Source organism: Fukomys damarensis, unplaced genomic scaffold, assembly GCF_012274545.1.
Source record: "Fukomys damarensis isolate Sample0158 unplaced genomic scaffold, DMR_v1.0_HiC HiC_scaffold_30, whole genome shotgun sequence".
In the NCBI taxonomy this organism is placed as follows: domain Eukaryota; kingdom Metazoa; phylum Chordata; class Mammalia; order Rodentia; family Bathyergidae; genus Fukomys; species Fukomys damarensis.
Window position 1 is genome coordinate 50,717,704 of NW_022900942.1, and position 13,184 is coordinate 50,730,887.

General features: G+C 43.4%; 1 protein-coding gene across 1 annotated transcript in view; it reads left to right on the top strand.

Annotated features, from left to right (window-relative positions):
* Garem1 (GRB2 associated regulator of MAPK1 subtype 1) overlaps positions 1-6,833 on the top strand; it is a 171,281-nt gene extending 164,448 nt beyond the window's left edge. Inside the window, exons 6-7 of the mRNA XM_010641489.2 lie at positions 1,907-2,073; positions 3,436-6,833. Of these exons, the coding sequence (XP_010639791.1) occupies positions 1,907-2,073; positions 3,436-4,327 (1,059 nt within the window). The 3' untranslated portion in view covers positions 4,328-6,833. The remainder of the gene's footprint in view (positions 1-1,906; positions 2,074-3,435) is intronic.
* The last annotated feature ends 6,351 nt before the right edge of the window (positions 6,834-13,184 follow it).

Below are 13,184 nucleotides of genomic sequence, written 5' to 3' on the forward strand. Positions count from 1 at the left end.
TAAAAAACATTTTTTTTTTTTTTTTTTTTTTTTTTTTTTGGTACCAGGGATTAAACTTGGGTCCTTGTGCTTGTGAGGCAGGCACCGGAACCACTGAGCTAAATCCCCAGCCCTACAATTGTTCATTTTTTAAATTAAAAAATTAACTGACTCATGCTTACACTTTCTGTGATTGCTATTACTGTAAGCATTACTGAACCAAGCACTTCTGAGATAAAATCATACCCACCTATCCTAGATTCTGTACATAGTCACTGAGAAAGAAAAGAAACACAGCCAGCTACTGTATGGCTCTCTAAATCAAACAGAAGGAAGATGACAGGATGCTCCCAGGAAACCAAGAAAGGTGAACCCCACCAGACTTTCTGTGTTTTTAGTTAGTTCTCATCTTAGGTTAGGAAGACCCCAAAACAGTGCCAGAGCTAAGCAGTCTTCTCTCATCGAAATCTCATTGCCTTCCAAGTTTTCTTTGGAAGGCTCAAAAAGGGGAAACATGCAGCTACTGGGGAAGCAGTCTGCTGCCTTTGATATTCTGTTTTAGCTTAGAGCTTCTGCGGGTGAAAAATCCTCAGTGACAGGGTATGGATCCTGCAGGTAGGAGCAGCGATCCCCCGTTCCAGGAAGGAAAGCAGCAGATGTGATTATAAATAGCTTCCATTTCACTCAGTATCAAGATTTGTTCATGGTCGCAGGACTTTCCTTCGTGGCTGGTTTTCTTTGCAAACGAATTGGGCCTGGGACGCCAGTTGGAGGCCTTCTGCAGTCCGTAGGAGGTTGGAAGTGCGATGTAATGACGTGAGCCCATTTGGTTTTGTCTTCAGCGGACTTCACGCCACTTGTCTTTATGGCCTCACAGCGTCTTGGACAGAAAGGAATTAAAAGCAAAGGTGAAAAAATTGATGGGAATATGGCCTGAAAGCAGGCGGGTCATTCAAAACCCACCATTTTTGACGGTCAGGATTGGCTATTTTGACCTCTGCAGTACAGGGTAGACTGGTAGAACCGGGTATAAACTGCCCCCTGCTGCCTGATACAGGGAAGTACATGCCAAATGCCCACGGCTTTGGTAAGGAATTGTGTTTATAAGTGCCTGCAGGGGCTGGAAAGCAAGCTGGGGTAAGGACAGACAGACACCGACCACACAGACATCATGGGTTACTGACATCCTCTCCAGTCAGAGTGCGAGGCAGAGGCAGCTCTTATTAAGTCTTGCATTTCAGAATTGGAGAGCTGCCTTGCTGCTTCCTCTACAACCCTGGTGCTCAAAGTGCGGTCCCTGGTCCTGCAGCATCCATTATACCTGGGAGCTTGTGACAAATGTAGGCTCTCGGGCCCCGCCCTGGGCCTCCAGTATTACAGTCTGATTTTTAACAAGGTCTCTGGGAGATTCGCATGCACGTGTACGTTGGAGAAGCCAAACATGACTTCATAAGGAACATTAAGCCTGGAGAAAGTCTACCATTCCTAGTTTGAGTCAAACTAAACCCCATTACAACAGTGAATAAATAAAACTCAACAGGAGCATCTAGCCCTCTGTCAACATCCTGAATGCCTTCTGTCCTTAGTACTTCTGTTTTATACAGCCTCACATTGCACAGTTCTTTAACCAGAGACACTTCCACTTGCCGTATTGCACATTACTTGCTGTATTTCCAAGCAGCTGACATTTGCCAAGCGGTTTCTTTCAGTATCAGTCTGTTCCCAGCAAGTGTGTGACAGGCGTCCCCTTTGATCCCTGGCAGCCTCTAAGTTTACCATCTTTCTTGTTTGCTCCCATCTTCTCCTGCCCCTTGCTCGCACCCTGCTGCTATTCTTTAACAGTAGCTGCTTGACCCTGCAGGATGGAGCTGGCCCACAGGGGCCTTGTCAGTCTGCTGCTAACCCGGAGTGTTCTTTTCTGCGCCAGGTCAGGGAAGAATGCCGGCTCCTGAACGCCCCACCTGTTCCACCCCGAAGCGCAAAGCCTTTGTCCACAAGTCCCTCCATCCCTCCTCGCACAGTCAAGCCAGCGCGGCCACAGACTCGCTCTCCCAGCCCCACCTTGTCCTACTATTCTTCAGGGCTGCACAACATGTAAGTCTTACTGCCAGGCCCTCCGCCACCTCGTCTTCTCATCAGCCAGTTCAAGGGCCCTTGGGAGCATCACTGAGGCAGGGTGGTGGGAGAGGAAATGGCTTTTATCTTTTAAAATCATTTTTGCTGGAAGAACATGGCAGTGCTCCTTTTGGGTTTGACCTTGGATGGAAAAGCCAAAGTCTTGGGAAGAAAGATAATGTCTCGGGGGTCAGTGAGAAATTCAGTGGCTCAGGCCCCTGTTCTCACAAGCCAGCATCTAGTTCTTTCCATTTGGACTTTGAGATAAGCAGACAGCACCTCCGCCAGGACCTTTCCAGGAAGGGTCCCTCGGCTCTCCGCTCCACATCCCTGCCCCATCAGGGACCCTTCTTGGCTGTCACTGTCAGGCAGGCAGGCGTCATCCCCTCCTGTCTGGAGTCTTCCCGCATGCTGCAAGTTCACTTGCTTTGCAGTGTGGTCCATTCCATTGTCGGCAAGCGACAGTGTTTGTTTTTGAAGAAGTCTTTCATATCATAGAGTTAAAATCTATCTCTGTAACTTTCAGCTATTTATATCCAGAGAAAATAAATCCACCCCACTTCTCTCTTGAAAATGAGAACTTGCTGGGATGTAAAAGTCATGTCTTCTCCAAAACAGCATCCTTGGTGTAGGCTGTTTCCTGCAGTCGTTGCTGCCGCCCCCTCCTAACCAGGTCACCCACCTTTAAGCACACGGCAGCGGCAGCGTCACTCTTGACAGCACAGCCCCTGGGCGGGGTGCACCATGCCGCATGTGCTCTTGAAGTCGAAAGCTCTCTTTGCAGGACTTTTTTTAATTCTTTGGATATCAGAATTCTTATATAATTTAGTTGTACAGATACAGAGATAAGGATGTGCATTTTACTAAAAGCTTTGCTTTCAGGCTCAGACTTTTGGGTGGAAATAGAGTCTCAGGTGGTGATGTTGTAGTCGTGTAGTTGTCGTACACCGATGCCGAGCCTGTGGTGCCTGTTTACTGCTCAGTCTTGGCACCTGTCGGTACAAAGCCCAAAGCATGGTTTGAGAATTTTTCTTAACATAAAAATCCAGGCACTTACTAAAAATGATTTACTTACTAGCTTAAAAAAATATTCTTCTGTCTCCACATTAGCATTTTAAATCATTAGGTGCTATCTCCATAATTACCAATGTGTTTTATTAAAGATTCTTTGTTTAAAAATGATGCTCACAGGCACTTTGTTGAAGTTATGATAAGAGATACATATTTTTCCTAGCTGCACTTCTCTGCTTGGAATTGTAAATAATAAAAGGCTAGGGAATTTGATTTGGGTTTCCCCCCCCTACTAATTTCCTCTTCCATGTGTGTTTGCTTCTTAATCAGCGTTACTAAAAGTGACACGAGCCCTTCTGAAAGTGCTCCCGTTTCCTGCTATCCGTGCAACCGAGTGAAAACCGACTCTGTGGACCTGAAGTCCCCGTTCGGAAGTCCTGCCCCGGAAGCTCTGTCCTCCCGGCTCTCGTGGCCTAACCATTATTCGGGAACATCAGAGAGCCAGACCAGGAACGACTTCCTGCTGGATCCAAGCAGGAGTTACAGTTATCCCAGACAAAAGACACCCGGCACACCAAAGAGAAGCTGCCCAGCACCTTTTGATTTTGATGGCTCGGAGCTCCTGAGCAGCACCCCCAGCGCAGTCACTGCAGAATCTAGTAGCGTCGCCTCGGGTTGTCCCAAGTCAGCCAGCTACTCGCTGGAGAGCACAGAGAGCGCCATTGCAGCAAGCATGACCAAGCAGAGTGTCTCTTGCCCTGCCTTACCCCCCAGGGCCCCAAAGCCAGTGGAACAGAAAGCAGCCGCAGAAACATCTCCTTTGCCTCTGAGAATTGATGGTGCTGAGGAGGACCCCAAGTTGGGTTCACCAGACCTCTCCGAGGACCAGTATTTTGTTAAAAAGGGCATGCAGGACATCTTCTCCATCTCTTACCCTTTCTCCTCTCCGCTCCACCTCCAGCTAGCCCCCAGGTCTTGTGGCGATGGTTCCCCGTGGCAGCCACCTGCAGACCTGTCAGGACTCTCCATAGAAGAAGTTTCCAAGTCACTGCGGTTCATTGGTTTGTCCGAAGATGTCATATCCTTGTTTGTCACTGAAAAGATTGATGGGAATTTGCTTGTTCAACTAACAGAAGAAATCCTCTCAGAGGATTTCAAATTAAGCAAACTTCAGGTGAAGAAAATCATGCAATTCATTAATGGCTGGAGGCCCAAAATATAGCTAAATAACCCCAGCTAGCATGGAACAAAACTGATACATGTGCATGCTAGAAGGGGTGGGCTGGGACACAATTTCATGTTTTTGCACTAAAACCTTCTCTGTATATAGGGATAAGAGAAACTCACTATGCAGATTCCATTTTTGAATGGTGAACAGGTCTTTTGTACATCAATAAAGACTCTGTGCAGAACTCTCAGAGGTGTGCCTTGTACATCACTCAACACTCAGCAGCTGCTATGAACAAAATGGGCACATGCGGAGGACTCATTCTTAGCCCGGTGGGTTTATTTGAGAAGGTGTAATATTTATTATAAAATAGCCAAAGCTAAAGGACATCACAATCTTAGAAAGAAAAAAGGAAGGAAGGAAAAGAAATGAAAAACATTTTTGAGCAACTCTCTTCTTGGGAGAATTCACATTAAACAATTACCTGTATTCTGTGCTCTTGTCATTTGGATTGCTTAATGCTAATTGTTTTACTCTTGTGCCTGAAATGTTAGTGATATGAAATGACACTTTAATGTTATAGGGTTGGTGGGGATCTTTTATTAAAAGGTGATTCCCTAAAGTCATGTGTTCATAAAGAATGTATGATTTCCTTAAAAGTAATACAAATCATGACCACAGTAATTGACCTAACTGCTGCTAGATTTTATTGAGCAGGAAAAAAAATGAAATATACATGTGGGGGGCGCGTGTGTATATATTTACACAGTACACACTTGTGTATTATGTTTTAAGCAATTTTGAATCAGATATTTTAGATAGTATCTTCACTGTCGAGTATCCATTGAGTTTTGGGGACTGTAAACTAAGCTGATTCTCTTAAACAGTGGACAGAATGATTCCAAAGATTTTTAGAAACCTGAACTTGGAAGCTCAGTCTTACAAGGCTTCATCCCTGAAAACCTGGAAGGGACCAGTAAAGCATCTGAATTAAAGGCGTAAATGTGATTTTAAGCCCAAGGTGGGGCTCGTTTTTGCATATTCTTGCCAACATCTGGAGAAATTAGTTTGTTTTGAATGATAGTTCTCAGCTTTAGGGTCTTTTCCTGTGGTGTCTGCTGGTGAGTCTGAGGAGCACTGTCAGTGTGAGGCATTTTCTTGCTCTAAGAGAACACCTGAATCAGACGCTCTGTCCTCTTGGTGGCAGTGCTCCAATAGGCTGGGTAATTTCTAAAATGTCAGTCAGAGTCCTTGTTAATTTCATAAGCTTTTCTTTCCTCTCTTATAAGGAAAAGACACCACTAGTATTACTTCTCTTGGGAAAGTTCCAGGACAGTAGTGTGAAAATTTTTACTAAATATGGTAAATTTATTCCAAAAATAATGGCATCATTCTCATTTTTGACTTCTTGAAGGAATATGAACCTTAGGAAAGTGTTAGTTCTCTGAACAAGCCATCCCCCAAAAAGCCACTTAGTCAGTCCTCAGATTCTGAATATGCAGCCTGTGACCAAGGTACACTGGCCTCCTAGGTGGGGTAGATCAGCCACAAGGTGTCAGCATGACTAGTAGTGTTGCGTCATTTCTTCTCTTCCTGTTCTCCAAAAAACAAATTCAAAGACAAGACCCCCCAAGTCAGGGTTGGTATCATGTCTTTATATATGAATTATGTCTTTATCTCTTGGCACTAGAAAGCTGTTTTTAATTCATGTCATGGTTCAGAGTTGAGGTAAATGGATACTTGTTAAAATTTTCCATCATAGAGCTTTTAAAGAAAAAAGTTTTGGTTTTGCCCCCCCTCTTAACACGCATCCCATAGTGTAAATACTAATACTCCAGGTAAAAAGGATACCCTATAAAATGTTCACCTGGAGGACTCTAGAAGTAACTGACAGATCTGTGAGGAAGTGTTCAGCACTGCTCTCCCACGCCCCAATACCCATGAAATGCCTATGAGAGGAGCTAACTCCTCGGTGAGTTACCCCTTCAGAACTTCTCTTTGAATCAAACAGATGAGGTGCATTTGGAAATCTGCACATGTTCAATGGCAAAACCTGGCTTCATCCGTTTTCAGGCACCTAGCACTTGGATGCAGTTTTCGGCTCAGAAGCAAGGAGCCAGGCTGGTTTGGTTTATTGAGAAAGTTGCCCCACATAAGCAACTTTTATCTTTTTTTCTTTTCAGAAACCTTACACAAAAAAGAATTGTTTTGTTTTTGTTCCTGTGTTTGCTTTGGTCTTGGCCTATTTATGCCACACACACACGCACACACACACACACACACACACACTCGGGTCCTTGGGCTTGCGAGAGAGGCAGCAGAACCACTGAACTAAGTCCCCGGTCCTATGCCATGTTTATATTGACTAGTGACCTGGAGATTCCTTGAAGGCAGACTAGCCTTGATTTGTATATGCATTGTACATTCAGAAGCACCTTTTTTCAGTGGTGCTTGTCTTGACCAAAGATGTAGCCCCTGCCTTCTTAAAACTCACATTTAGCCGGGCGTGGTGGTGCATGCCTGTAATCCCATGCACTCGGAAGGCTGAGGCAGGAAGATCGCTGTGAGTTCAAGACCAGCATGGGCTACATAGTGAGTTCCAGGTCAGTCTCCATAGGAGACCCTGTCTCAAAAAACAAAACAAGGGCTGGGGATTTAGCTCAGTGGTTCTGCCACCTGCCTCGCAAACACAAGGACCGGAGTTCAATCCCTGGTACCCCAAAAAAATCGCTTACATTTAAATTCACAGTTGCTGATACCATGTATGTTTGGTTACGAGCAACATGAGCTCCTCTGGGCAACTGGATGTGTGGAGAGTGATGTGTATCCCATCTTTAAGGCATCCACAGGCAGAAGTAACAGCAGCCCCAGTAAGGGTGTAAAATAAACACCACAAGACCATTAGTACCTGGCATAGGTTGGAGGCCAAAAGTATCTTTCACTTTTGTCTAGTGTTTTATTTTACTGATTTGGAAAATGTTTAATTGTAATAAGTATCTTCTGGCATTTCTGAAATGCCACCAATAAAGATAAGTGCAAGAGTAAGAAGGAAACAGCCCATCCTTTCCTGGAACTGCAAGTTCTCAGTGGAAAGAGATGTACAGAAGTCTCCACAGACAAGCTTTTTTAGCCAGCCAGGTCACGAATGAGTCCATCTTTTCTGCAGGCTCAACGTAATCAAGAGTGACTGTGGTTCTTGAGGGAAAGGGTCTATCTGAACGGACTTTTTCTTGGATCCATAAATTCATGGCTAAAAAATATCTTCATGGCTCCCATCAGAAGAGAAGTGCAGTGTTAAACCAAGCCAAGCAGCTCAAACATATAATGCAGACCCAACTCAGAGGGAGAACTCAACACTCACAGATCAATTCCTCCTCATCTTGTCAATGCCTGCAAGTTCTCCCTTCCTTAAGTTGAGCTGCTCAACTTTATGAACTGTGAAATGTACACTTACACTCTCTCAACCCACATACACCATTCAAGTTTATGAAGTTGTAGCAAACTGCCCATTCAGCTAAATTGCAGTGTTCTTGTCTCCTGCATAAATGCAACGGTCTTATGGGAAATACATGACAGCCATCCCAGCCAACTTCAGACACACACAAACCCCCTCAGCACACATTCCAGGACCACCTGCACATCCCTGCTCACCTCCCTGAGAAGTTCAGGGCCCAGGTGTAGATGGACAGTGAGTCCTCCATTTTCCAAACACTTAGGATAGCAGGTCACTGCTCCTCATGCCTAACGAGTGTGAGATGAACATTTTGATGACAAACTGGAATACAAACTAGTTATCCAAAGAACCTAGCAAACTGTTCAAAGGAATTTTAGCTTCCACCTATCAAAAGAATGCATTCTGCTTTCAGAAACATCCATTCCATCAACTTTCACTATTGCTCTAGCATTTGAAAGGCTGCTAGTTCAGGAATAAAAAGCCCAGAGTGCAAATGATGGAAAGTAGGACTTGGATACAGTGGCGTTGTAATACTGTGGGATTCTTATGACCACGTCATGCTAAATCACATCATTAGTCTTCAGAAAACTTGATGTTTTACAATTTGTCTCATTGTGATAGCCAGGGAAAAGGATTAAACATGACTTCAATTAAAATTACATACAAAAATTTTCTGTAATTTTGCTGCTCTAGGCTATGAGTTTTATAGTAGAGCTTATCAGATAGTGAATTTCCTTTGTTTACAATCTCATGTAGTAGGGCTCAGATAATTTCTTAGCTCTAAGCTTTTTCTCCCATTTTCATAACTAAGTTCCATTTAAAATACTGTTTCAGCTAAGTCTAAAAGTTGAACTCAAGAATTTCAGTAGTTTTTCTTAAATGGAAATGGTGTGTTCTTTTCAAAGAATGTTGTGACCATCTTTATAGTTTCTCCACTTGGAAAACTTGGATTGTTAACTACAAGTTAACAGTTGCGTTGCGTTCCAGAGCATTATCTAATGGGCCCAATGTGTACCTCAAGATAAACACAGTATGTTATGTCTGAAAAAAAATGTCATTGTTGATTTAAATGTTTCTGAAATGCCTATAAATAAAGAAATTATCAAAGTTGTTCTTGCACTTTTTCTTCAATGAGTCAGACTAGAATCAATTTTCTAGGGCCTTTACTCCCTGTTCTCAGCAGGCAGTAAGGACCCAGTCTGGAAGGATTCCTAATACTGTGGGCTCATTGTGGATTAAGACATTAAGGAGGACAGCTGTTTTTCATAAGTTGGTAACTAGGTAACCTGGTAACAGAGAATCCAGTTATCTGAGTGGTAAGGAGATACAGCAGAAGACAAGTATAAGTGAGGTGTTAAGATTTTAAACACGTTCAAATGGGGTAGAGGAAAAGGTAATACAAATCCATGTCTTTGACGTATGTGTCACACTTTTTGTGACGATGATGGCAGAGCTGGTCAAGAGTTCTAGAAAAAGGTCAAGAACATTCCATCTGCTGCAGATCTCTGCCGGTAAGTTTTACAGAGAAGTCAGAGATTAACAAGTAGAGATTAGTTAAGAGCTTTCACTGTACTCAAAATAGCATAAAATAGCCTGACATTTTATGCCCTCAGTCCTCCTGTCTTCTGATCTAGACTAAAAACACCCCAAATTATTCATTCTCTTTTCTTCTACTCAAGGCTGAACAGTCCCATTCTACCACAGGCTCCTGGGAGTGTTGCATTGGGTTCCCACTGGGACGCTCAACTCCTCAAACTGGATGTTGCTATGTCTAAAATTGAATTTAGAAATAAGCTGGGTCACGATCAAATGCCCTCCAATTCCTATATGCCTGGGGTTTTTTTTTAAGCCATATTATTTAAAATAGTGATACAGTACTGGATACATTCCTTCTTTTCCAGAATGACTTTGCACCTTAAGATTCCCCTCTCCTTGGCCCCTTCTGTGGATAACTCATGTCCGTCCTTTGGTTTCACCATTATCCCCAAGCTATTAGGTTTCAATCCTTTGTGCTGACAGCTCTGTCCCCTTGTGAGCTGTAAACTTCTTGGAGTTGGGGCCTGTGTTTTCGTAGCCTTTCAAAAGCATCTGCTGCTCAGCATGGGGGATGCATGCCTGTCATCTCAGCTACTCAGGAGGCTGAGGCAGGAGGATTGCAAGTTCAAGGCCTACCTGACTACTTAGATCCTGTCTGGAAAATAACAACAACTAAGAAGGCCTAGGGATGTGGCTCAGTGCTCCCTGGGTTCAATCCCAAGTACAGAGGAGAAGGAGGAGAAGGAGAAGAAAAAAAAGGAAACTTAGATGCTACTTGAGGTTCTGTTAAATGTCAGTATGAGTAGCTTTGACATTCTGGATGGTGGCCTACTAGGGATGTCTCAGTGCTCCCTGGGTTCAATCCCAAGTACAGAGGAGAAGGAGGAGAAGGAGAAGAAAAAAAAGGAAACTTAGATGCTACTTGAGGTTCTGTTAAATGTCAGTATGAGTAGCTTTGACATTCTGGATGGTGGCCTTCATGATCAAGATGGCAGCCACAAGGTAGGGATAACAGAAGTCAAGTCAGAGGAGAGCTGGGTGGTTACTCAGTGGCAGGGTGCATGACAAGGGCACATAAATCCCTGGTACAATCCACACGTGTGTGCGTGCACACAACTGATACCAGCAGCAACACTTGTATCATATCATAATAGACTAAAAGAGAACAGGACATGAGCTCATTGAGAGATACCAGGTTGAGTTTGTATCTTTATCAGTGAATACATTTTCTTACCATTTAAGCCAATGACTTCCATTTTTTGATGGATATAAAATGAACCAAAGAGATGGATGTGCTCACATAGATTGACACAAATATTAGCTCCAAAAGACAGGCAATCAAAAAGTAGTAGATATGGTTGACACCTACGTTAAGAGTGCTCTAAGGGCCAGGAGCAGTGATGAGTCCTCCAAACAGCTGGCCAGGACACATGGTAAAGGGCCTGCAGAATGACCCATGGGTGGCTCGCAGATGTCTGAAGCCAGAGGGCACCCTGGAAATGAGCTAGCCCATCCTCTTAATGTCATAAGAGTCAAACCCAGGCAGAGTAAATGGCCTCCCTCAGAAAGAGATGGGACATGACAGAACAAAGGCTAAAAAAGTCTGGTTTTCTGACTGGTAATCATTCCATTTCAACACTGTCTCACAGTTTCTTCAACATTTAACTTTCAAAAGTAACATAATGGCTTTGGAGTGCATGAAATGCCCTCCCCTCATACACCCCAGCCTGTGCTGAGTGGAAAGAAACTCTCTTGCTTATAAAGTACTGTAGAGGTCCTGAGAAATCAAAAAGGATGACTCAGTGGTGATACTAAATAGGACAGGTGCAGCATGGGAAAAATAATATATTAAAAGCAAACACACTGCTTTCATCCTACTTTCCAGTGAAAGAGTTTATACCTGCCCCAAGGTGAAAAAAACAATTCAGTACTAAATATGGCCACAGGGTGTCGGGCTCTTCCACCCAGCCCATGATTACCCAAGAATTAACCTCAGTCAATCGTTGAAGTGCAAAAGTGACTCCAGTACTTATAGAGCATACATTAAATTTTCAGTCCAGACCTCGGTGCTAAGGCCGCTCTGGTGAATGAGACACATTGTCTGAATGCTGACAGTTTGCAGACCTTGTCTCAGTAATTTTTAAAAGCCTATCACGTCTTAGCCTTTTGGCTAAGATCAAGTGTAATAATTTTTAAAAGCTTTCATTGAATATCTGCTGTGTTTCACTCACTGAAACATAAGAAGTCATGTGTATCACTTTTTATTTAATTTACAAAGCAACAATAGGAGGTAGCTGCTATTATTCCCATTTTTATATTTGAAACTGTGCTTAAAAGGGACAACTAACTGGAGATCACATAGCAGTGAAATGGGCTGATTTTTTTTGGTACCAGGGATTGAACTAAGGTCCTTGAGCTTGAGAGGCAGGCAGTGAAACCACTGAGCTCAATCCCTGGCCTGAGCTGAATTTAAGGCGAAGTCTTTCTACCTCTTAAGATATACATGCAAGCCCTCTCCCTCCAGGAGCCGCCATCATTCCAGCACCAGGAGGGCTGCCTGGGCCCCAATCCACCACGAGAAGGATAGCCATGCCCTCATCTGCCAGGAGCTGCCATCGCTCCAGTGCCAGGAAGGGAGCCACACGGGCACCCCTGAATCCCCACAACTCCCGTACCCACCCCCCTATGCTCACTCTCAGACCTCCTGATTGTGCCAGTCTTTGGACCAACTCTGCAGTGGCAGAGGTGGTCATAAAGGGTATTTTTCTTAATTCCCAACTTTGAACATCTTTAAGGAAAAGGAGTGGGAAATCTGTAGTAGAACAGTGTGGAGTTCAACTTTTCAGAAGGTTAGGGAACTCAGTCTGGGCCTTGCACCCTAAAGTCAGTCTGCGTTGTGGGGTTCTGCCATCAGCTAGCAGAGATCAGGGGTCTTGTGTCCTAGCTCAATCTGAGCCCCCAACCTAAATGATCAATATACTATATTGAAGAGTTTGTTCATTGCAGATATGTTATGGACTGCTTCTTGATTTCAATTTAATTCAAATGATTTAAGGGTGATAGACTAGTGATTGCCACAAGTGGTCAGTGTCCAAGTTGTGCTTGATCATATTGTGTTGCTGATAGTATCAGTTGGGATAAAGGATTGTGGTTGATTTGATAAGCTGTTTTCTCTGATGTTATGAAGAGGGGAATGTCTGTGGGTTGTTAGAGACCCAGAAGCTAGGGTGCAACTATATCAGAAAGATTTGGGTGATAAACCAGAGATTAAACCAAGGACAGCAAAAATAAAAATGAGAAACACTTAAGCAAGACACAAAGACAGACTTCCAGTTCACCAATGGCAACCAGTAGGGCAAATGAAGATGAAAAGGCCAATAGTGAACCACCAGGACATCCTGAACTCAAAGCACAGGAAGTAACAAAACAGATCAATCAGGCTCTAGAAAAATTTAAAACAGAAATAATTTCCCAAATAACCATAGAGATGGTGAGCAAAATGGAAGTCGTGATTCGAGATTCTAGAACAGAAACTGACAAAAAGAATAGATGAGCTCAGGACCATGATAGAAGCCATGAAGGCCCAGCATAAGAAAGAAATGGAAAAAATAAATGCCAACATAGGAAAGAAATGGAATCCATAAAACAGATTCAAACAGATATCCAGGAGATTAAACACTCCATAGAAAGTGTACACAACAGAGTAAAAGAATGCAAAGACAGACTCTCAGATATACAAAACAAGATTGCACTCAGTGACCATGAAAAGAGAGGTCTATTAAAAACAGTAGTAGATCATGAGAAATTGATCCAACAACTCCTAGATGATCCAAAGAAGAATAACATAAGATGGATAGGAATCCATGAAGTAGCAGGAGAAAATACAAATGACTTTAAAAAGCTGTTCACAGAATTAATGAC